A 23,131-nucleotide genomic window follows, 5' to 3' on the forward strand; every position below is an offset into this window, starting at 1 on the left:
AAACAATTTTTATGGTCAATGCAATCTATAGACGTTATATCAGTTACTTAAAGTAAGTGGCTTAGGATTTCTTTCTTTGCTTGCTTTTTATTTGAACTGTTTCTTATATTTGAATTTTTTAAGTACAACTTTTATGACAGTTCTGAAAAACACATTGTATGAAGTGGAATTTACCACTTATTTGAGACTCCCTTTGCTGGGAGATAGACATTTTACTTTTGCAAAGCAAATGGATTTTGCAAGCAAAACCTGCACTCTGCTTATGGCAACATTATTTTTCTTTTCTGTCTTTTCCCTTTTGCCAAACTATCGAACAGTTCAAATGCTTTGGCCTACTTTATCTCAAATATAATTGTGTATGATTTTTCAACAGTTTAACAGAAATATGCTTCTTCCTCTATGGAATATAAATGTTAATACTAGCAGAAGTAATTCATATAGTATGCAATTGATGGTGCCTTGAAGCTGGAGGCTGGAGGATTGCTTGAGGCCAGGAGTTTGAGACTAGCCTAAGCAACACAGCAAGACCTCACCTCTACAAAAAATAAAAATTAGCCAAGCATGGTGGCACATGACTGTAGTTCTAGCTGCTAGGGACTTGAATAATAAAAATTATTTTAATAGAGCTTATAGCCTTTTAGTAAAGAGAATTAAGGGAAAGAAATTTATTTTTGAGAAATAGAGGCATCAGGTAGATTTAGTAATTTTTCTTTTTCTACATTTACATGGGAGCTCTTTATTTCTGGGAATAGCATTCATATTTCATTAAGTGTTAACATTGTAAATTTGGTAACCAGTTCTGACATCAGGATTTCCAAATTCAAGCTTGGCTTTCATTTGTTGTTTAGCTACTCTAAATCCCACCATGTTTTATCTTTGATGTTCTTTGAGACTTCCAGAAGTCTAATTATAGCAAGCAATGTCAAACATCTAGCCCTAATTTTTTAACATTCATTTTATTTTTTCATGATTATTCAAATTATTTTTTAAAATTACTTTAGGAGTACTTTTGAACTTATAAACTTGCAAAACCCTTGCTGTTCTATTCCTGTAAGATTTTCCTTTGTAAATATTTAATTTACATTCAAATAGACTCTTATGACAGTAATAATATAATACTTCTTCCTCCAGCTTTCCTCGCCCTGTGAAGACAACTTGGTTAAATAGAAATGCACCAGCACAAAACAAAGATTCCGTGATTCCTACTCTTGAAAGTGTGGTCTTTGGTATTAACTACACAAAACAGTTATCACCAGATGTAAGAACTGAATATGTTTATAAATCTTCTCCTTATTTTAAAAGAATTGTTTTTAACAATTTTATCTGTGAATGTTATATTTCTTTTTTAAATTATTTCAGCTCAGCAACTTATAGATCTAATTAAATATGATCTTAAAAATTGTTTGGTTCTAATTGTCTGTTATGAAAACTAACATGATACTTCAAAATGTTACCAGATTTAGTGGATAGACATCTGTGACAGCCTGTGCCCTTTAACTTGTTACTGTCACCCCTTGGTCCAACAACTGGTAGAATCATTCCAAAGGAGCCTTTAAAGAACAATTGACAGAGCTGAGACCCAGCGTAGAGTAGCGCAGGCCAGGCGTTGTGGCTCACGCCTGTAATCCCAACACTTTGGAAGGCTTAGCCTGGAGGATTGCTTGAGGCCAAGAGTTTGATACCAGCCTGAGCAACATAGCAAGACCCCACCTCTACAAAAAATAATGGTGGCACATGTCTGTAGTCCCAACTGCTAGGGAGCCTGAGGCAGGTGAATCGCTTGAGCACAGAAGGTTGAGGCTGCAGTGAGCTGCAATCATGTCACTTCACTCCAGCCTGGGTGACAAACTGAGACCCTATATCTAAAAAAAAGAGTGGTACAAGTACAGCTATTATTATAAAAGAAAAGGGGACATACTATAAAAGCTGAATGTCTGTCCTTCAGTCTAAATGTTATATAAATACCATGCTATCAAAAATAATAATTTAATCTACTTGTTATAAAAACCCACTGTAACAGAAATTACTAGGGCCACATTTCATGTTTAAATTTATTGTATAAACAACTCTCAAATATTACCACATTTTTTATATGTATTAGAATAAATTTAGTTGACAGATGGTTAAGTATTTTTTCTTTATTTTTCCAAGTTTCACATGTAACATTTTGTATTACTGACACTCTGTATCCTACATCTGTTTTTTGTTTAGGGTTGTAGCTTCATCATTGCAGACTCCTTCCTGCATCATGCGTATCGTTTTCATTATACACTTTGTGCCACTTTGCTGCTAGCCTTCAAGGGATTGCACAGCTACTTCATTACAGTAACAGAAGAGATTCCTTCTTGTCAGAAACTAGAACTGGGTATGTTAAAAGTAGTGAGACTTATTCTACAGTTCAAATCATTCTCTTCAGTCTTATATTGCTAGCTATCAGCTTTGCCATAGTTTTTCTATACTAAAACTACAGTGTTTGTGTGCTTCACTTCTCTATCAATTCCATCTTTTTCTACCTTGATAATCACTTTTTGCAATTTAAAAGTGTTTTTCAGAATACTAAAAAATAACTTCTTGGTGCTAAATGTGAAATGAGTCTTTTAAAAAAACATGTCAGTAATCTGTTCCTCTTAAAATATAACCCAAAAACATGTTAGAAAGCAAATGTAATTATCTGCAGAATCATAGGAAGGTAAATTAAAGCCATACTTCCAAATATTTTGCAGTCTAATCAGATTGTAGGTACTTAGGGCATTTTTGTTTACATTTGATTTTATAATAGTTATCTCAGATCTCAAATTCCTTTTATATTGTTTCAGGGAATAATAACATTACTTAGTATTTTAACATTTTAAAAATCATTGAAATTGTTTTAAAAAATCAAACTTCAGGTTTCATTCAAAAGTAATACCTGTATATATTTGTAGTGCATAATAAAAAATCATATTTCCTTGATTTTGTATGCCATTTGTAGCTTGCAAAATGCTTTTACATACATTATTTCACAGAAGATAAATTATTGGGATTGGCAAAATAAGTTCTTATTCAGACTTTTTATGTCAGTTTTATTAGCTTTTATTTTCAAATATTGGCTAATAGCTTATAAAAATATATTTTAATTTCTTTAGAATATATTGTTTTATAATTGTTTTTTAATAAATCATAAATTGCCTTTTAAAATTTATTGAATCAGTATTCTTACTTTATTCCTTTGTTCCTCAAGGATTTCAGTCTTTTAACAATATTAGTCCACTCCCTAAAGTAGTCACTGTTCCTGAACATAGTTCTTGGGTTTGAGACTAATCAGACTACTTAAAAACTTGTATCGGATTACAGAGGAATTGCAAGAAAGTGTAAGAATTTCTACCCCACTTAAATTCAGCTGTGAGAAAATGCTGGCTATTGTGCCACTATCAGCAACTACTCAAGTGCATTTAATTAATTAATTAAGTCCACTATTCAGTCAGTTCAACTCACACTTTCTTGACTAGACATAGATATCACTAAATTGACTGTTTAGAATTCTTGATTCAGTAATCCTAATGGTTTCATAGATACACAAGCAATAGGAAAATGTGTTTATTCTTTTTTGACCATGTATTCATTCTCAAAACAAAAATGGTGGTGTGGAAAAGACAGTCTTCTGATCATTATTCTCTGAAACAGTGTCTATTTTCCTTGCTACTTTATGTTCTTAGAATTCCTGTTTCCCTTAGGAAAATTCTATAGAAGGCTACTACCTCAAATGTAAATTTTTAAAAATCTCTTTTGAAAATGAATCATTTACAGAATAGAGCTAATTTAGGCTATCACTTATCCTCAATTAATGGAAAGTTATGTTTCAAATATCTTTATTGGTGGTTTGGAAATCAAAAACAAATTTTAGTTAGTTTTAATGACCAGACCACAAAACTATTATACTACCATATTAATGAAGGACAGAATCATGTGCCTGAAAAACAGTGTGATGAAAAGTAGTGATGTAAAGCTTAAAATCCATGTGTAATGTCATTTCTACAAAAAAACCCAAAAACATGTGTTAATAGCTTTGATGTGGAATACTACAGTAGTTTCAAGGAGGCATTATCTTATGTTCAAGAGTGCACATTTGGAACCATTTCTGTCACTTACTTACTTTGAGCCTACAAACACAAAGTGGTTTCCATTCACATGGTAAGAAGATTGAAGGGAATCAGATGTGGTACATGTGTCAGGAAGCAAAGGTGAGATTATCCAAAAGAAAAAGGGTGTAAAGGATCTCTAGGAACAATACTTCTTAACAGTGTACTTCCCTTGGGCTTTTAATGAGCACCTCCTGTGTCAGTTACTGTGCTAGGTGCTGAGGAAAGAATAGGTCCCTGCCTTTAAAGAACTTTGACTTCTCCTGTTCCCTCTCCTCTCACAGCAACAGTATTAAGAAATCAGCTCAGCATTGGGATGGGAAGGAGAAATTCACCCAGCAAAATGGGGCTTCAATATATGAGATGGGCTTATAAATTACCTGTATAAGGAAGATATCCATCTGCATGTAATATTAAAGTAGATTTAACATGTAATATTTACAAAGAAAAACATATGAACCACATTTTAACTTAGAAAAAAATCCTCTCTAAAAGGTAGTATGTTTATTGGTAAAATTTATAATTAGTAATTAAATAAAAACATTTCTCCTTTTAAAGGCAAATATTTATTTTAAATAGCTTAGACCAGCAGTCCCCAACCTTTTTGGCACCAGGGACCAGTTTCTTGGAAGACAATTTTTCCACGGATTGGGGGAAGGGATTGTTTTGGGATGAAACTATTCCACCTCAGATCATGAGGCATTAGTTAGATTCTCATAAGGAGCATGCAACCTAGATCCCTCACACGCACAGTTCGCAATAGTGTTCACGCTCCTATGAGAATCTAATGCCGCTGCTGATCCCACAGGAGGCAGAGCTCAGGAAGCAGTGCTTGCTCGCCTGCTGCTCACCTCCTGCTGTGCAGTCCAGTTCCTAACAGGCCACAGACAAGTACCAGTCCACAGTCTGGGTGTTGGGGTTAGACAGTGTTAGCAATTATTATTAATTAGTCTAGCTTCAGCATGATCATGTATTCATAAGATTTTCAACTTTTTCTCTGGTGAGGATGGCTTTTATGTCATGTATATTACTTTGGGCTTATAGATGTAATATAGAAAGTATCGTAATAAAAGTGCCCTTATATTTAATTTCAGAAGTTAATTACAGAATGAATGTCAACTTTATTCCAAATTATTTGCTTAAAATATTTTATCAGAAAATAAAATTCTAAAGCAAACCCAGACTTCAGTTTTAAATAAGTATATGATAGAAATAAAATTACTAGTACCTTACACATAGACTTACTTAAAATATATTTCTCAAATGAATGAATGAAATAGCACAATACAGTTTTCATTGTTACTTGAAAAAGTATAGGCATCAACATAAAGCTTAACAGTTTCCTAGGGATTTTTAAAATCAAGATTCATCTTCAGTAAATATTGGTAATATATTGTGGTGTTCTTAAACTTTACGGTTTTTATTTTCCTTTCTCTTTATTGTGAATTTTAGTTTATTCTTGAATGCATCTTGTAAGAAAACATCTAAAAAATACTATTAACTTAAAAATAAAAGTATTTGTTACATATTCTAAACTATCAATGTCTTTTATTTTTATTCTAGCAAAATAAAATTGTGAACACTAATATATTTCTATAATGTACTGTTGACCAAACACCGCTATATTCACCAGTTTTAATAAGTGGATACAGAGTAGTTCTTGATTAAAGAATATTTCCTTCTATTACTTACCACTTTCATTGAGTTTTCAAATAAGCATATATTTAAACTTCTTAAACTTGACTATGCTTTGAAAACTTTCCTAAAATATGTTCCCTCTTTTAAAATAACGCCTTGAGTTCCTTTCTGCTTTTTTGCCTTTCTCTTTTCTCCTAGATGAATGATGTACATTTTCTGATGACATATAATTAAATATTGGTTTGGTGCAAGGAGCTCTTACTGAACATGAGAGTCAGGAGTTCTGGAATTAGGTTTGGGCAAGTCACATAGCCTATATGAACCCCAATATCTACACTTGTAACAGCAGGGAGTTAACTCTGAGATCCCTGCCAACCTAAAATTCTGAGTTTAATTAATTAAGACATATTGGATTATGAAATGTTGAGTGGCACATACATTTAAATTAAAAAACCAAAGAAATATATACTTGAATGTACATCATTTGTAATTTTGATAAGCTAATTAACTAACTGCACTATCAGATCAACACTAAGTCTATTATTAACAAGTTGGAAAATTCTAGTAAGTTTTGTTGTGAAAGGAGTATAGTAACTAGTGCTGTGTGCAATCCTTATGACTAGCCAAGGCCAACATGCAGCTCCTATATGAGCGTCTTCTCAGAAGAAAACAGCTACGAACACAGAAAGACAACCATCTAGGTACGTTTACAAATAGCTTAAGTAAATGATCCCTTTTAATTAATTAGTATGAAATTTTGCTTTAAATTAGCATCAGATTTCATAAATATATATTTAATAATGTGGTGTGTTTCCACCATTCTGAAGAACTTACCTTTAAAATCAATTTGGTTTGTAGATAAATTTTGGTTAATTTCCTAATTAATTTGTAATATTGAAGTTTTTACTTAAATCTGGAAATGGTAAATACAAAACTCTCTGGCTTTTTTCATATGTTTTTTAAAGTTTCTATGAAGAGCACTTTTTCAAAACCATGATTATTACTACAATTTGTTGGTTTAATGACATCGCCTTAAATTTGCTCAGTTATTTTATCTTTGGCTAGGCCTAGTGATAATGAAATGTGATTTTAAAACTAAACCAGGCCGGGTGCGGTGACTCACGCCTGTAATCCCAGCACTTTGGGAGGCCAAGGTGGGCAGATCACCTGAGGTCAGAAGTTGGAGACTAGCCTGACCAACATAATGAAACCACGTCTCTACTAAAAATACAAAATTAGCCGGGTGTGGTGGCGCATGTCTGTAATCCCAGCTACTCGGAGGCTGAGGCAGGGGAATTGCTTAAACCTGGGCAGTGGAGATTGCAGTGAGCCGAGATCGTGCCATTGCACTCCAGCCTAGGCAACAAAAGTGAAACTCTGCCTCAAAAAAAACTAAACCTAGTTTTCTGCACTGCAGAAATAGAGAAGAGATGGGAGGCTGAGGCAGGAGAATTGCTTGAACCCAGAAGGTGAAGGTTGCAGTGAGCCAAGATCGTGCCACTGCACTCCAGCCTGGGCAAGAGAGTCAGACTCCCATCTCAAAAAAAAAAAAAAAAAAAAGCTTTAAAAAAAGAAATAGAGAAGAGAAATATCCTATCAGGATCTGGGTTGTGTTGTATGTTTGTTTGTTTGTTTTAGTCAATTTGCATTTATTTTTTGTTATTCTACATTTAAAAAGCAAAATAACATCAAATCACCACTCTCTGGATATGTTATACATGGTAAAGGAAATGTTCTGATCTCATTATTATACATTTTCATATATATGTTAGACTTTTCTTGAATAGCCATAATTTATTATCTATGAGTATATTGAAAGTTTTCACTTTGCGTTCAGTAAACCATCACGATTTTTTAAAAAATTATGAAAAGCTGTAGGAATCAAAAAGTGAAATAAAATAAGTATTTATTTCCCAATTTTCAGAGGTATGAAATGAAGGAAGTTAAAAAGCCAAAATCTATCTCAACATTTCTCAGGTGAAAACTAACTCAGAAATATTTGAGTTGTGTTAATTTTCACTAAGACTGTTAAGGGAAACTGATTTTCTTGTCAGGAAGGAAAAAGAAGAGTTGAAAATTTATTGTCATTCTTTCTGGAACATAGTATTATATTCTTATATAAAGTTACTGTAAAATTAAAGAATTCATAGTATGAAACTGTGGCCATTTATGACATTTTAGCATTTTTTAGCAATTAAAATATACTTCTAATTTAAACTATTTTATTGCCAGCCTATCAGTTTACATGTGAGCATTCTAAATAATTTTACAGAATGCAGTTTAATGTAATAAGATCTATTTTTTAAAAATGGGCCAGATCTTGGTTGAGTAGAAAAATACTTAATTTTCAAAACTAAAACATAATGAAGTTAGTTAACACTTTTGTTGAGATATCTTTTATCCTTAAACCTAACATTGTATTGCCGTTGTCTGAGCTGTGTTATAAATATTTGTTGAATGAATGGATAGATTTAGAAAATAAATATTAGATACATGTACCCTTTGACCTAGCATCCCCACTTCTGTTCACCTGTATCATAGAAATAGCATACTAGGTAGTATGTAAAGATACAGGTACAAGCATGTTTATTGCAGTATTGTTCTTAGTGGCAAAACAGTATAAACAAAGATCAATGCCCATTATTTGGGCAAAGAGTGGAATACAGAATATATCATGATGCACCCACATCAAGGAATACTGTGTAGTCATCTTAAAAAATGCTTTAGTGCTAGGTACCAGAATACTGTGGGGTAATGCTGAGAGAAAAAAAGCAAGATGCAAAAAATTGTGCAAAATACAATCCTATTTTTATAAAACAATGACTCCAAAACTCATATGTGTATATGTATATTTGAAAAATATGGAAGGATATGCTCTAGACTGTAACCTTGGATTAGTAATAAGAGCCAAGCCCCCCCCAGAAATATATGATAATCATCACATTTATACATTTCTATAAAACTGTATAAATGGATATACAGTATACCCTTGAATAACACCGGAACTGGGGCACTGACCCCTGTACAGTTAAAAATATACCTGTAACTTTTGACTCCTCCAGTACTTACCAACTAATGGCCTACTATTCACTGAAAGCCTTACAGATAACATAAACAGTTGATTAATACATAAAAAGACTAGTATCTACATGTTTTTATGCAATCGTGACATATTCATCTTTCTTAATTTTTTCAATATTTCTAGGCTACATAGTTTGCAAGTTTCATATTCTTTCCAAAATATTTATTGAAAAATACTTGTGTATAAGTGCACCTGCGTAGATCAAACCTATGTTGCTCAAGGGTCTGTTATATATGTCACTTTAAAAAGAAAAAATAATTAAAATAGGATTTTAAACTCCCTTAAAAATCTAAGTGATTTCAAAATTATTTTCAGTTCTAAGATTTTAGAGTTAAATTATGCTTTTAAACATTCTTTAAGATACTGTTTGCATTGAAGTAGCTCTCAGTAGCTATAATGCAAACATACCCATTTATGCAGTTAGTTTCTTCTATGTAAACATTAGAAAAATGTGTCACAACTCTCAAAACCTTATTTTCTAATTTTTAAAAATCAGAGGTAGAATATGTAATTTCTAAGACTAACTTTACTGGTTTTTTTTCTGTCACAGGAAAAGATCATGAGTAATGTGAAAACAGATGTTGGCCTATGGGAGTGGTGGTTTTAATGCAGAGTCTGTTGCTGGTTTTTTAGTTTTGGAAAGCCCAATATTAGAAGCCACTGGTTTATCTAACAGTGAAATGATTTGTGAAATCATTGCAAATTTCTTTAGTTACCAACAAGTTGGCCAAATTAGTGATCTATTTTTTGGTATATATCAATATCTAAATACAATTTTACTTGTATATTTTGTGAGTTATGAAATACATGTGTTCCATTGATTTTTAGTTAACAACAGAGTATTTGTTGTTTATGTTACCGGGAGGGGTACAGCGTCCTTGATTCTTGTTGAAGGAAGAATTCAGCCAAGAGACACGCAGCAAGGGTTAAGCAGCAGAATTTATTTAAAGAGACAGTAGTATACTCTGAAAGATAAAGCAGAGCAAGCTTCTGGAGAGAGTGAGCTAGCAGCAGCCAGTGCTGGGGAACTCTATGAAGAATACATGATTATTCATGAAAGGGCATGAGGAGGTGTCACTTGCAGTCATGTTTTAGGTGATCCCCTTGGGCATACATGCTCTGTAGTTGTACATGCTAGTACACATGTTGCTTGTCTCGTTAGCATTTAAAATCTCCACCTAGGGATGTGTTTTTTACTATTATAATGAGCAAAAGACCACTCTAGGGTGAGTTATTGGAGGAGTGTACATGCTTCAGGGTCGCAGGAGCCCAACCACAAGGCCAGGTATAACCAATATAGCCGTTGTCCTTTTTGCTGTCAGTGGGCGACATCTTCAGGACTTCTTTGCCCAGAGGCTCCCTTGCCTGCTCGTATCTGGCCGTCTCCCCACTCTAACAATTATACTGTGGTTGTGTTTTTACCACATAATTGTGATTGCTTTTTTAAACAAATTTAAATGTTTATCATTTTTATCATGTAGTAAACATTCAGTCTGTCTTACAAATTAGTCAGCTGATGAGTGAATTCAGGGATGTTATAGAATGTGTTCTTGCCTTTGTGTGAGAAAGATCAATTAAACTCTTTCACAACAGGATTATGGGAATTTTGTATGATTATAACTATGCTGTTACAGTTCTTTTAAAAGACCTGTTTGATTTCTACTTAAAAATTAAGTGTATGTAAAGATATTTCAGACATTAGTGTAATTCCTCCCTGCCAAAAATAAATAATTTATAAATCTTTTTATTTTGTTAGTTTCTGTTTTTCCTGGTAAATATTATCATTTTAATTGTAAATTTGTGCACCTCTTTATAGATGATTATAGCATACATTAAGTAAATCAGAATTGTATGCAAATATCTGCCTCAGTTTAAGAATATTTTATAGAAAAATAAATGCATTAGGAACTAACTATTAAAGGATCTTGACATTCATTTTTATTAAATAGCCTACACACCAGGTATGTTTTAAATGTTTCAGTGATAAAAATTAATTTTACTTGAGCATTTTAGGAATAGCTTTTGTAAAACACAAGAAAGCAAGGCATATGTATATATAACACAAAATACTAAACTGTACTGGAAATTATAAAATATGAAATACAGTAAAATCTAATTATATAGTTGGTCTTTTCTGTGACACAGTTGTGCAAGTTACTTTATGTATATAGTTAATATTTCCTTGACAGTGTTAACTCTTGTGAAAAATAAAAAATGATATTTATCAGAATGTAGAATTTAATAATCACATTACCTATGTAATTAATATGTTTATGAAAATATGTTACCTTGAAATTTAATTCATTGAATACAGTCCAGATCATTCTTAATTTTCAGTTTTTTATGGGAATTTTATTTATATAAATTAAATATCTAACATTGGAATATTTCCTCTACTCTTTACTCCTTCCAGAGGAAATGGATGTAGAAGCTCGACTTACTGAACTATGTGAAGAAGTTAAGGTACTTGGATTTTTTAAATTCACATCATCAAGTTATTTGAGTGGTTTCTGTTTCCTATTCTAAATATTTTGTCTATGAAAACTTAAAGTATTTATAGTTCCTAAAATGCAAAGATAAAATGGTTGATCATGGTAGAACCACAACTTAGTTGGTCAAAATTCATTTGGCTTCAGCATGAAGTTAACTTACCTTTTAAAAAGTATATTATTCTTCATATAAATGAAATAGCAAAGATAATTAACTGATCAAACAGTACATTTTCTTCTGTTCACTCACTCAATTTCTGGACACATTTTTAAAACATCACTTAAACTTGTAAAATGATACTCTTTAAAAATGAAAAATTTGTTTTATTTCAGTAGATCAATTTGCTTCTCAGATCGTTTTTTCAGTTCACTCTTGCAATTAAATTGAATATATTTGCCTTTCTTTTTCTGAGAAACTAAATGCTTTAACTATTTAAATGCATGTTTCACTATGCATTCACTCTTGGTCAGCTACATTAATGGAAGAAATCAGAGGTGTGAATCAAACAAAAATATGTATTTGGTTTGGATATACTTTTGGATATAAATTTGAATGAAGGCTAGACCTGTTCAAAAAGGTATTCTCCTTAGAAAATTATGCATACGCAGGATACATCAGTTTTGTATACTGTCCTAGAGGTTTTCTCTGCAGTTCAAGTAAGATATTTTCTTTAAAAAAGTCACTAATGTGCTTATGATAATTGCTCAAAAGAACATTAAACATTTAAAAATAATCTTAAGATGTGTGCAGTTAATATGAAATCATCTGCAGTGTTTCACTGAGCTTTTAAAGAAAATTTGAATAAATATACATATGATACTCCTGTAGATAATCACTAAAATATATCAAATTTTACTCCAGTCAATCATTTTAATGAGTCCAAACCAAAATCCCACTGGAAATTTAAGCTTGTTTTTAAAATCATTTCAAGAAATGTAAAGATGGCTAAGAAAAACTTTTTTTAAAATAATGTAATTTTTAAATAATACAAATGTAGAAAGACTTGCTCGACTGGATACTAAAATATATGTAAAATAATAAAAATGGAAGGAAATAAGGTAGGATTTCTCTAAAAGAATAAAAAGACAAGTCAGAGGAATTAAACAGCCCTAAAATAGTCACTATTATGTTTAATAACTAAGTATGTGATAAAATATTAACATCAGGGTCTATAAATATTGTGGTAAAGTTAACATCATGCCATGCTATAGCAGCAGTTCTAAGTGGACTGAAGACTTAAGTGTCCAAAGAAATTAGGAAGAAAAAAATTACATATATATGTAAATATAAACAATCTGATCTTGGGATATGAAATTACTCCCTCAGACAATTTTTAAAAAGATAAGTTTTTTAAAGGCCAATAAAAACCTAAGGGACAAAATAAGACATTGATGATTTGAAATTTCTTTGTAACAAAATATACTATAAATTTGAAAGCAAAGGATAGACTGGAAGAGAATATTTGCAATATTTAAAACAGGCTAATGGTCAGTGCTCACTGTATATAACATGCTCTCATGTATCAATTTTAAAACAACACCCTTGTAAAACAAACAAAAAAAAAGGATACAATGAGGCAGTGTACAAATAACAAATTCTTAGCAGAATAATTTAGCTCCTGAAATGATACTCATTCTTACTGGAAACCACGGGAATGCAGATTCTAATAGGTTATTTTTTTGCCTATGAAATTTTCAAGAATAAAAGTGACTACTGAGCTTCATTTTTTGTAAGAGTGTAGTGAAACTAGTATCTGCATACCCTGTTGGTGATGGTATAAATTGGCACAGTATTTTTTAACATTAGTGCATTGATGTATTTTTAAAACACTTATATATTGCACAATTATCAAATCTGCACAGCAGTTTTTATTTGATAATCTGTTCTACAAAAATACTCATAAATGTACACAAATATAAGGAATTACATCATTAATTATTATCAATTCCCATGTAGCCATTTAAAAGCATTAGGTGGATCTCTATGAAATTGTCATGAATTATTTAATTCAGAAAATATTTATTAATCCATGATGCTTGATACTGTTTGCATGCTGAAAACTCTTCAAGATATATTAATTGAAAAAAATAAAGAAAAATATGAATAATATGATTTCATATAGTATGTTAAAACTAAAAAGCTGTTTGTGTATTTTATTGTGTTTATGTGATTACATATGAAATATTTGAAAGGATATATATATTCCAAGCTTTTAACAGTAATACAGAAAAAAAGTGGCGTGACGAATAAGGTTTGTAAAGGGGAATTTTCTTTATATGCATCTATATTAAATGTTTAAAAATAACATATGTATCCATGTATTGCTAATAAATTTTTTAGATATACATATTTAAATTTCAGTATGTAAATGGTTGTCATAAACTTTAACATCAACAAACTATAACATATTATAATGCGTCTTGAGACATGGTGAGATACAAATTCTCATACCTTGTATGTCTTTTTCAGGGATTAGTTTGGCAGTATGTATCCACAGCCAGAAAAAACATCTCCTCTTAGTGTATACCAAAAGCTAAACAGAGTTCATGTGAAGATTCATAATGTTGTAAAAATGTTTAATAAATGCCCAATGGTAGAATAGTTAAACAAATTATGGGATACTTGTAATCTAAGTTATACAGCCTTGAAAATGATGTTTTTGGCCGGGTGCGGTGGCTCACGCCTGTAATCCCAGCACTTTGGGAAGCCGAAGCGGGCGGATCACCTGAGGTCAGGAGTTGGAGACCAGTCTGGCCAACATGGCAAAACCACATCTTTACTAAAAATACAAAAATTAGCCAGGCATGGTGGCGGGCACCTGCAATCCCAGCTACTTGGGAGGCTGAGTCAGGGAGATTTGCTTGAACCCGGGAGGCAGTGGTTACAGTGAGCCAAGGTCACGCCATTGCACTCCAGCCTGGGCGACAGAGTGAGACTCTGTCTCAAAAAAAAAAAAAAAAGATGTTTTAAACAAGTGTTTGATGAAGTAGGAAAATGTTCATACTGTATTATATTCAGTGAAAATTGTATGAAACTATATATTGTTTTAGTTTTTGCTTTATGTATATAATTGAAAAAAACTTGAAGCCGGTACACTAAAATGAACTTTTTTCATCTTTTTTTGTTTTCCCATATTTTCTAAGTAAAGCAGCGTTTTGCAATCAAACAAGATCAGTGAATGTTATGGGAAAAAATATATATAAGATAATGTGATTTGAAAAAAACACAAATATAGCCAGACACAGTGACACACACCTGTAGTCCCAGCTACTCAGGAGACTGAGGTGGGAGTACTGCCGGAGTCCAGGAAATGAGACTGTATTCATACCTTTGAATAGCCACTGCACTCCAGCCTGGGCCAAGTAATGAGACCTTGTCTCAAGTTTAAAAAAAGAAAAGAAAAATACACAAATGTAAAGTCTTATTCCTACATTTATATATATAAGAGATCTTGCCAAACTTAATTCTAATTTCCTTTTTTAATATAAAAAAGAATTATATTATTATTTATTTTGGTATTTATTACATGAGATTTATGAAAACCAGAGAAATAATTTATCTGTGCTTCAAGGATGCTTTTCCAACAATGAGAGTACTGAAGTTTTCTCTTTCAGAACTGCGGTATGATCCCTAGGGAATAAAATTAATAAGTACTAGGAATCTAGATAACCTTGCTTTCAGGAAGAATAAAAAGAGAGTTGTGTACTTTATTTATTTATTAGCCTGGGTTAAAGGCCAGAGAATTGTTTCTACTTTTGTATAGACTATGCTAAGTAAAGTGTTCATATCTTATACAGTGCTATTTAATTACTCTCAAATACTTACCCAACTGTTCTTTTTCTAAACTCCATTAAAACCCTCCTTGGGGACAATAATAATGCAAGTTTCAGCTTATGTCAGCTTATATTTTAAAGTCCATATTCTTAAAAGAGACATGAAAAACTTGTTAGCTTCATTTCTGCTATATTTATAAAACCATCTCTTGGGAAAAAAACACAGCAGGAAATTCATCATATGTCGATGAATATTTATTCATTATGTCTTGACTGTTAGCTTCCATTCCAGCTTCTGGTATTTATAAACCTTTTCCATAAATTATGGGAGCTCTTTTTCATAAAAATGTAAACACTTTCCATAAATTCTGTAAACATGTAAATGTTTGTTGTGAATTCTGGAAGGTTTTTTTCTTATCTGAAGACTGTACTTTTTATTCACTTAGTAACTATTTATTGAATTGCTACTATGTACCAGTAACTAGAGTCACAAAAGCAAATAGGACATGATCATAATTCCTCCCCTTCTTACTAATTTTGTTTAATTTTTGTTTAGCGTCTTCTCTGAGTTAGGCAAGGTAAATGAAAGTGTGAGTTGGGGAAGAAAAGCCTGCTGAATTGCAGTATTTAAAAAGAAATAAAAATAAACTGAGAGTAACAGTATCATATGTGATAAGCAGCCTTTGGGGATACACACACACATACACATACACAGAAATATATTTTATTTTATTTTTTATTTTTATTATACTTCAAGTTATGGGATACATGTTCAGAACGTGCAGGTTTGTTACATAGGTATACACGTGCTATGGTGGTTTGCTGCACCCATCAACCTGTCGTCTACATTAGGTATTTTTCGTAATGCTATCCTTCCCCTAGCCCCTCACCCCCCGACAGGCCCTGGTGTGTGATGTTCCCCGTCCTGTGTCCATGTGTTCTCATTGTTCAGCTCCCACTTATGAGTGAGAACATGTGGTGTTTGGTTTTCTGTTCCTGTGTTAGTTTGCTGAGAATGATGGTTTCCAGCTTCATCCATATCCCTGCAAAGGACATGAACTTGTCCTTTTTATGGCTGCATAGTATTCCATGATGTATATGTGCCACATTTTCTTTACCCAGTCTATTGTTGATGGGCATTTGGGTTGGTTCCAAGTCTTTGCTGTTGTGAATAGTGCTGCAGTAAACATACGTGTGCATGTATCTTTATAGTAGCATGATGTATAATCCTTTGGGTATAAACCCAGTAATGGAATTGCTGGGTCAAGTGGTATTTCTGGTTCTATATCCTTAAGGAATTGCCACAGTCTTCCACAATGGTTGAACTAATTTACACTCCCACCAGTAGTGTAAAAGTGTTTCTATTTCTGCACATCCTCTCCAGCATTGGTTGTTTCCTGACTTTTTAATGATCGCCGTTCTGACTGGCATGAGGTGGTATCTCATTGTGGTTTTGATTTACATTTCTCTAGTGACCAGTGATGATAAGCTTTTTTTCATACGTTTGTTGGCCACATAAATGTCTTCTTTTGAGATGTGTCTGTTCATATCCTTCGTCCACTTTTCAATGGGGTTGTTTTTTTCTGGTAAATTTGTTTAAGTTCCTTGTAGATTCTAGATATTAGCCCTTGTCAGATGGATAGATTGCAAAAATTTTCTCCCATTCTGTAGGTTGCCTGTTCACTCTGATGAGAGTTTCTTCTGCTGTGCAGAAGCTCTTTAGTTTAATTAGATCCCATTTGTCAATTTTGGCTTTTGTTCCCATTGCTTTTGGTGTTTTAGTCATGAAGTCTTTGCCCATCATGCCCGTGTCCTGAATGGCATTGCCTAGGTTTTCTTGTAGAGTTTGTATGGTTTTAGTTCTTACATCTAAGTCTTTAATCCATCCTGAGTTAATTTTGTATAAGGTGTAAGGAAGGGGTACAGTTTCAGTTTTCTGCATATGGCTAGCCAGTTTTCCCAACACCATTTATTAAATAGGGAATCCTTTCCCCATTTTTTTTTTTTTTGGTCAGATTTGTCAAAGATCAGATGGTTGTAGATGTGTGGTGATATTTCTGAGGCCTCTGTTCTGTTCCATTGGTCTATGTATCTGTTTTGCTACCAGTACTATGCTGTTTTGGTTACTGTAGCCTTGCAGTGTAGTTTGAAGTCTGGTAGCGTTATGCCTCCAGCTTTGTTCTTTTTGCTTAGGATTGTCTTGGCTATACGGGCTCTTTTTTGGTTCCATATGAAATTTAAAGTGGTTTTTTCTAATTCTGTGAAGAAAGTCAATAGTATCTTGATGGGGATAGCATTGAATCTATAAATTACTTTGGTCGGTATAGATAGAATATTGATTCTTCTATCCATGAGCATGGAATGTTTTTCCATTTGTTTGTGTCCTCTCTTATTTCCTTGAGCAGTGGTTTGTATTTCTCCTTGAAGAGGTCCTTCACATCCCTTGCAATTTGGATTCTTAGGTTTTTTATTCTCTTCGTAGCAATTGTGAATGGGAATTCACTCATGATTTGGCTCTCTGTCTATTATTGGTGTATAGGAATGCTTGTGATATTTCCACATTGAGTTTGTATCCTGAGACTTTGCTGAAGTTGCTTATCAGCTTAAGGAGATTTTGGGCTGAGATGATGGGGTTTTCTAAATAGACAATCATGTCATCTGCAAACAGGGACAGTTTGACTTCCTCTCTTCCTATTTGAATACGTTTTATTTCTTTCTCTTGCCAGATTGCCCTGGCCAGTACTTCCAATACTATGTTGAATAGGAGGGGTGAGAGAGGGCATCCTTGTCTTGTGCCAGTTTTCAAAGGGAATGCTTCCAGCTTTTGCCCATTCAGTATGATATTGGCTGTGGGTTTGTCATAAATAGCTCTTATTATTTTGAGATACGTTCCATCAATACCTACTTTATTGAGAGTTCTTAACATGAAGGGATGTTAAATTTTGTCAAAGGCCTTTTCTGCATCTATTGAGATAATCATGTGGTTTATGGATTACATTTATTGATTTGCATATGTTGAACCAGCCTTGCATCTCAGGGATGAAGCCTACTTGATTATGGTGGATAATCTTTTTGATGTGCTGCTGGATTAGGTTTGCCAGTATTTTATTGAGGATTTTCTCATCGATGTTCATCAGAGATATTGACTTGAAATTTTCTTTTTTTGTTATGTCTCTGCCAGGTTTTGGCATCAGGATGATGCTGGCCTCATAAAATGAGTTAGGCAGGAGTCCCTACTTTTCCATTGTTTGGAATAGTTTCAGAAGGAATGGTACTAGCCCCTCTTTGTACCTCTAGTAGAATTCGGCTGTGAATCTGTCTGGTCCTGGGCTTTTTTTGGTTGGTAGGCTGTAAATTACTGCCTCAATTTCAGACCTTGTTATTGGCCTATTCAGGGATTCGATATCTTCCTGGTTTACTCTTGGGAGGCTGTATGTGTCCAGGAATTTTTCCATTTCTTCCAGATTTTCTAGTTTGTTTGTGTAGAGGTGTTGATAGTATTCTCTGATGGTAGTTTGTATTTCTGTGGGGTCAGTGGTGATATCCCCTTTATCATTTTTTATTGTGTCTATTTGATTCTTCTCTCTTTTCTTCTTTATTAGTCTCGCTAGTGGTCTACCTATTTTGTTAATCTTTTCAAAAAAACCAGCTCCTGGATTCCTTGATTTTCTTAAAGGTTTTTCGTGTCTCTATCTCCTTCAGTTCTGGTCTGATTTTAGTTATTTCTTGTCTTCTGCTAGCTTTTGAATTTGTTTGTTCTTGCTTCTATAATTCTTTTAATTGTGATGTTACAGTGTCCATTTTAGATCTTTTCAGCTTTCTGATGTGGGCATTTAATGCTGTAAATTTCCCTGTTAACACTGCTTTAGCTGTGTCCCAGAGATTCTGGTACATTGTCTCTTTGTTCTCATTGGTTTCAAAGAACTTCTTTATTTCTGCCTTAATTTCGTTGTTTACCCAGTAGTCATTCAGGAGCAGGTTGTTCAGTTTCCACGTAGTTCTGCAGCTTTGAGTGAGTTTCTTAATCCTGAGTTCTAATTTGATTGCACTGTGGTCTGAGAGACTGTTTATTATGATTTCCATTCTTTTGCATTTGCTGAGGATTTTTTACTTCCAATTATGTAATCAATTTTAGAATAAGTGCTATGTGGCACTGAGAAGAATGTATATTCTGTTGATTTGGGGTGAAGAGTTCTGTAGATGTCTATTAGGTCCACTTGATCCAGAGCTGAATTCAAGTCCTGAATATCCTTGTTAATTGCCTGTCTCGTTGATCTGTCTAATATTGACAGTGGGGTTTTAAAGACTCCTACTATTATTGTGTGGGAGTCTAAGTCTCTTTGTAGGTCTCTAATAACTTGCTTTATGAATCTGGGTTCTCCTGTATTGGTGCATATATATTTAGGATAGTTAGCTCTTCTTGTTGAATTGATCCCTTTACCATTATGTAATGACCCTCTTTGTCTTTTTTTATGTTTGTTGGTTTACAGTCTGTTTTATCAGGCTAGGATTGCATCCCCTGCTGTTTGTTTGTTTGTTTGTTTTCCACTTGCTTGGTAAATATTCCTCCATCCCTTTATTTTGAGCCTATATGTGTCTTTGCACATGAGATGGGTCTCTTGAATACAGCACACCAATGGGTCTTGACTCTTTATCCAGTTTGCCAGTCTGTGTTTTTAATTGGGGCATTTAGTCTATTTACATTTAAGGTTAATATTGTTATCTATTAATTTGATCTTGTCATCATGATACTAGCTGGTTATTTTGCCCATTAGTCGATGCTGTTTCTTCATAGTGTCATTGGTCTTTATATTTTGGTGTGTTTTTACAGTGGCTGGTACCGGTTTTCCTTTACATATTTATTGCTTCCTTCAGGAGCTCTTGTGAGGCAGGCCTGGTGACAAAATCCCTCAGCATTTCCTTGTCTGTAAAGGATTTTATTTCTCCTTCACTTAGGAAGCTTTTTGGTTGGATATGAAATTCTGGGTTGAAAATGCTTTTCTTTTGAGAATGTTGAATATTGGCCCCCACTCTCTTCTGGCTTGTAGGATTTCTGCAGAGAGCTGTGCTATTATTCTGCTGGGCTTCCCTTTGTAGGTAACCTGACCTTTCTCTCTGGCTGCCCTTACCATTTTTTCCTTCATTTCAACCTTGGAGAATCTGAAGATTATGTGTTCTTGGGGTTGCTCTTCCCAAGGAGTATTTTAGTGCTGTTCTCTGTATTTCCTGAGTTTGAATGTTGGCCTGTCATGCTAGGTTAGGGGAAGTTCTCCTGGATAAAATCCTGAAGTGTGTTTTCCATTTTGGTTCCATTCTCCCTGTCACTTTCGGGTACACCAATCAATCGTAGGTTTGGTCTTTTCACATAGTCCCACATTTTTTGGAGGCTTTGTTCATTCCTTTTTCAATTCTTTTTTGTCTAATCTTGTCTTCATGCCTTATTTCAGTAAGTTGATCTTCAGTCTCTGATATCCTTTCTTCAGCTTCATCGATTTGGCTATTGATATTTGTGTATGCTTCATGAAGTTCTCGTGTTGTTTTTTCAACTCCATTGGGTCATTTATGTTCCTCTCTAAACTGGTTATTCTTGTTAGCAGTTCCTGTAACCTTTTATCAAGGTTCTTAGCTTCCTTGCATTGGGTTAGGACATGCTCCTTTAGCTCAGAGGAGTTTGTTATTACCCACCTTCTGAAGCCTACTTCTGTCAATTCGTCAGTCTCACTCTCCGTCCAGTTTTGTGTCCTTGCTGGAGAGGAGTTGCAATCATTTGGAGAAGAGGCATTTTGGTTTTTGGAATTTTCAGCACTTTTGCACTGGTTTTTCCTCATCTTCATGGATTTATCTACCTTTAATCTTTGAGGCTGATGGCCTTTGGATGGCGTTTTTGTGTGGGGGTCCTTTATGTTGATGTCGATGTTTTTGTTTTCTGTTTGTTAGTTTTTCTTCTAACAGTAAGGCCCCTCTGCTGCAGTTCTGTTGCAGTTTATTGGAGGTCCACTCCAGGCCCTGTTTGCCTGGGTATCACCAGTGGAGGCTGCACAACAGCAAAGATGGCTGCCTGCTCCTTCCTCTGGTAGCTTCGTCCCAGAGGCGCACCATCCTATACCACCTGGAGCTCTCTTGTATGAGGTGTCTGTCGACCCCTGTTGGGAGTTCTGTCCCAGTCAGAAGGCACGGGGGTCAGGGACCCACTTGAGGAGGCAGTCTGTCCCTTAGCAGAACTGGTGCACTGTGCTCAGAGAATCCCTTTTGTCAGGATCAGCTGCTCTCTTTAGAGCCAGCAGGCAGGAATGATTAAATCCGCTGAAGCTGCACCCACAGCTGCCCCTTCCCCCAGGGGCTCTGTCCCAGGGAGATGGGAGTTTATCTGTAAGCCCCTGACTGGGGCTGTTACCCTTCCTTCAGTGATGCCCTTCCCAGTGAGGAGGAATCTAGAGAAGCAGTCTGGCCACAGCTGCTTCGGTGCGCTGTGGTGAGTTCTGCCCAGTCTAAACCTTCCAGCCTCCTTAGCACTGTCAGTGGAAAACCACCTACTAAAGCCTCAGTAATGGCAGACGCCCCTCCCCTACCAAGCTTGATCTTCCCCAGTCGGCTTCAGACTGCTGTGCTGGCAGCGAGAATTTCAAGCCAGTGATTCCTAGCTTGCTGGTCTCCGTGGGAGAGGGACCCGCTGAGAGAGACCACCTGGCTCCCTGGCTTCAGCCTCCTTTGCAGGGGAGTGAACGGTTCTGTCTCGCTGGGGTTCCAGGCACCACTGGGTTATGAAAAAAACTCCTGCAGCTAGCTCAGTGTCTGCCCAAACAGCTGCCCAGTTTTGTGCTTGTAACCCAGGGTCCTGGTGGTACAGGCACATGAGGGAACCTCCTGATCTGCAGATTGCAAAAACTGTGGGGAAAGCATAGTGATCTGGCCGGGTAGCACAGCCCTCATGGCTTTGCTTGGCTTGGGGAGGGAGGTCCCCTGGCTTCTCGTAATGCCCCACCCTGCTTCTACTCACCCTCCGTGGGTTGGACTCACTGTCTAACCAGTGCCAGTGTGATGAACTGGGTACCTCAGTTGGAAATGCAGAAATCACCCACCTTCTGCGATGGTGTCACTGGGAGCTGCAGACCGGAGCTGTTCCTATTCGGCCATCTTTGGATCATGTCCTAATAACAGTATTTTATAATAGTTTGTTTACCTGCTTTTCTCCCCTCACTAGACTGTGAACTTCTCATATTAATTTTTGTATCTCTAGAATCTAGGCCATTAGCATTTAAAATATGTTCAATAAATAGCAAGTGAGTGAATTGTTAGAAATGAAAAAAATAAAGTGTTTGACAATTCTGTAAAAGGATTACTCACAAGTGAAGTAGAATCTAAGAACATAGGAGTGAGAGAAAAGGACTATTTCAGAAAGTATCACAGTTTTTTCTAAGGAGTCATAGATATTTTAAGTATTTTTTCTTAGCTAATTGAGGAAAAAATCTGAAGAATTTATTATCTTTCAAAACAATTATAACTCTCATTATTTGAGCACTGTGTTTAAAATTCCCAGTATTTTGGTGTTAGAAGCTGATCATTCTCTATAGCATCCTAATTTGTAATTTTAGTTTGCAATTGACATTATTTCAGTTAACAAGACATCTTAGATATTGAAATATTGGTTAAGTTGTTGAAAATTCCTTCAGTAACTATCAGGTAAGTAAAAAACCATTGTCAATTGGTCTTTGTCTCTATACATGTGCATGCACATACAAATGCACATCTCTTTTTTTAAACCACAAATTTGCCTTTGTATTAATATTCTCAATAACATTATATTTAAGTATGTTACATTAAATCTTGGGAAATAGTGAAATTTTTTTTCTTTTCATTTCAGAAAATAGAGAATCCTGATGAACTGGCAGAACTTATAAATATGAATCTTGCGCAACTTTGCTCACTTTTGATGGCTTTATGGGGACAGTTTCTGGAAGTTATAACGCTACACGAAGAACTAAGAATATTATTAGCACAAGAGCACCATACTTTGAGGGTAAGTTAAAGAG

At 34.5% G+C, this 23,131-nt stretch overlaps 1 protein-coding gene across 36 annotated transcripts in view; it reads left to right on the forward strand.

Moving 5' to 3' along the window:
- The window catches only part of FAM135A (family with sequence similarity 135 member A), a 147,553-nt gene that overhangs the window by 66,142 nt on the left and 58,280 nt on the right, over positions 1–23,131 (forward strand). For 23 of the 36 annotated variants that reach the window (XR_010158062.1, XM_016955771.4, XM_054686011.2 and 20 more), the window contains 5 exons: positions 1,132–1,258; positions 2,212–2,365; positions 6,380–6,457; positions 11,252–11,301; positions 22,963–23,118. Coding sequence is in view for 35 of the 36 variants with exons in the window: in XM_016955771.4 (XP_016811260.1) it covers positions 1,132–1,258; positions 2,212–2,365; positions 6,380–6,457; positions 11,252–11,301; positions 22,963–23,118 (565 nt within the window). In the remaining variant the exon portion in view is untranslated. The remainder of the gene's footprint in view (positions 1–1,131; positions 1,259–2,211; positions 2,366–6,379; positions 6,458–11,251; positions 11,302–22,962; positions 23,119–23,131) is intronic. The other 13 variants (XM_063813161.1, XM_063813167.1, XM_063813176.1 and 10 more) reach the window with 2 other exon arrangements.

This window comes from Pan troglodytes, chromosome 5, assembly GCF_028858775.2.
Source record: "Pan troglodytes isolate AG18354 chromosome 5, NHGRI_mPanTro3-v2.0_pri, whole genome shotgun sequence".
Taxonomy (NCBI): Eukaryota; Metazoa; Chordata; class Mammalia; order Primates; family Hominidae; genus Pan; species Pan troglodytes.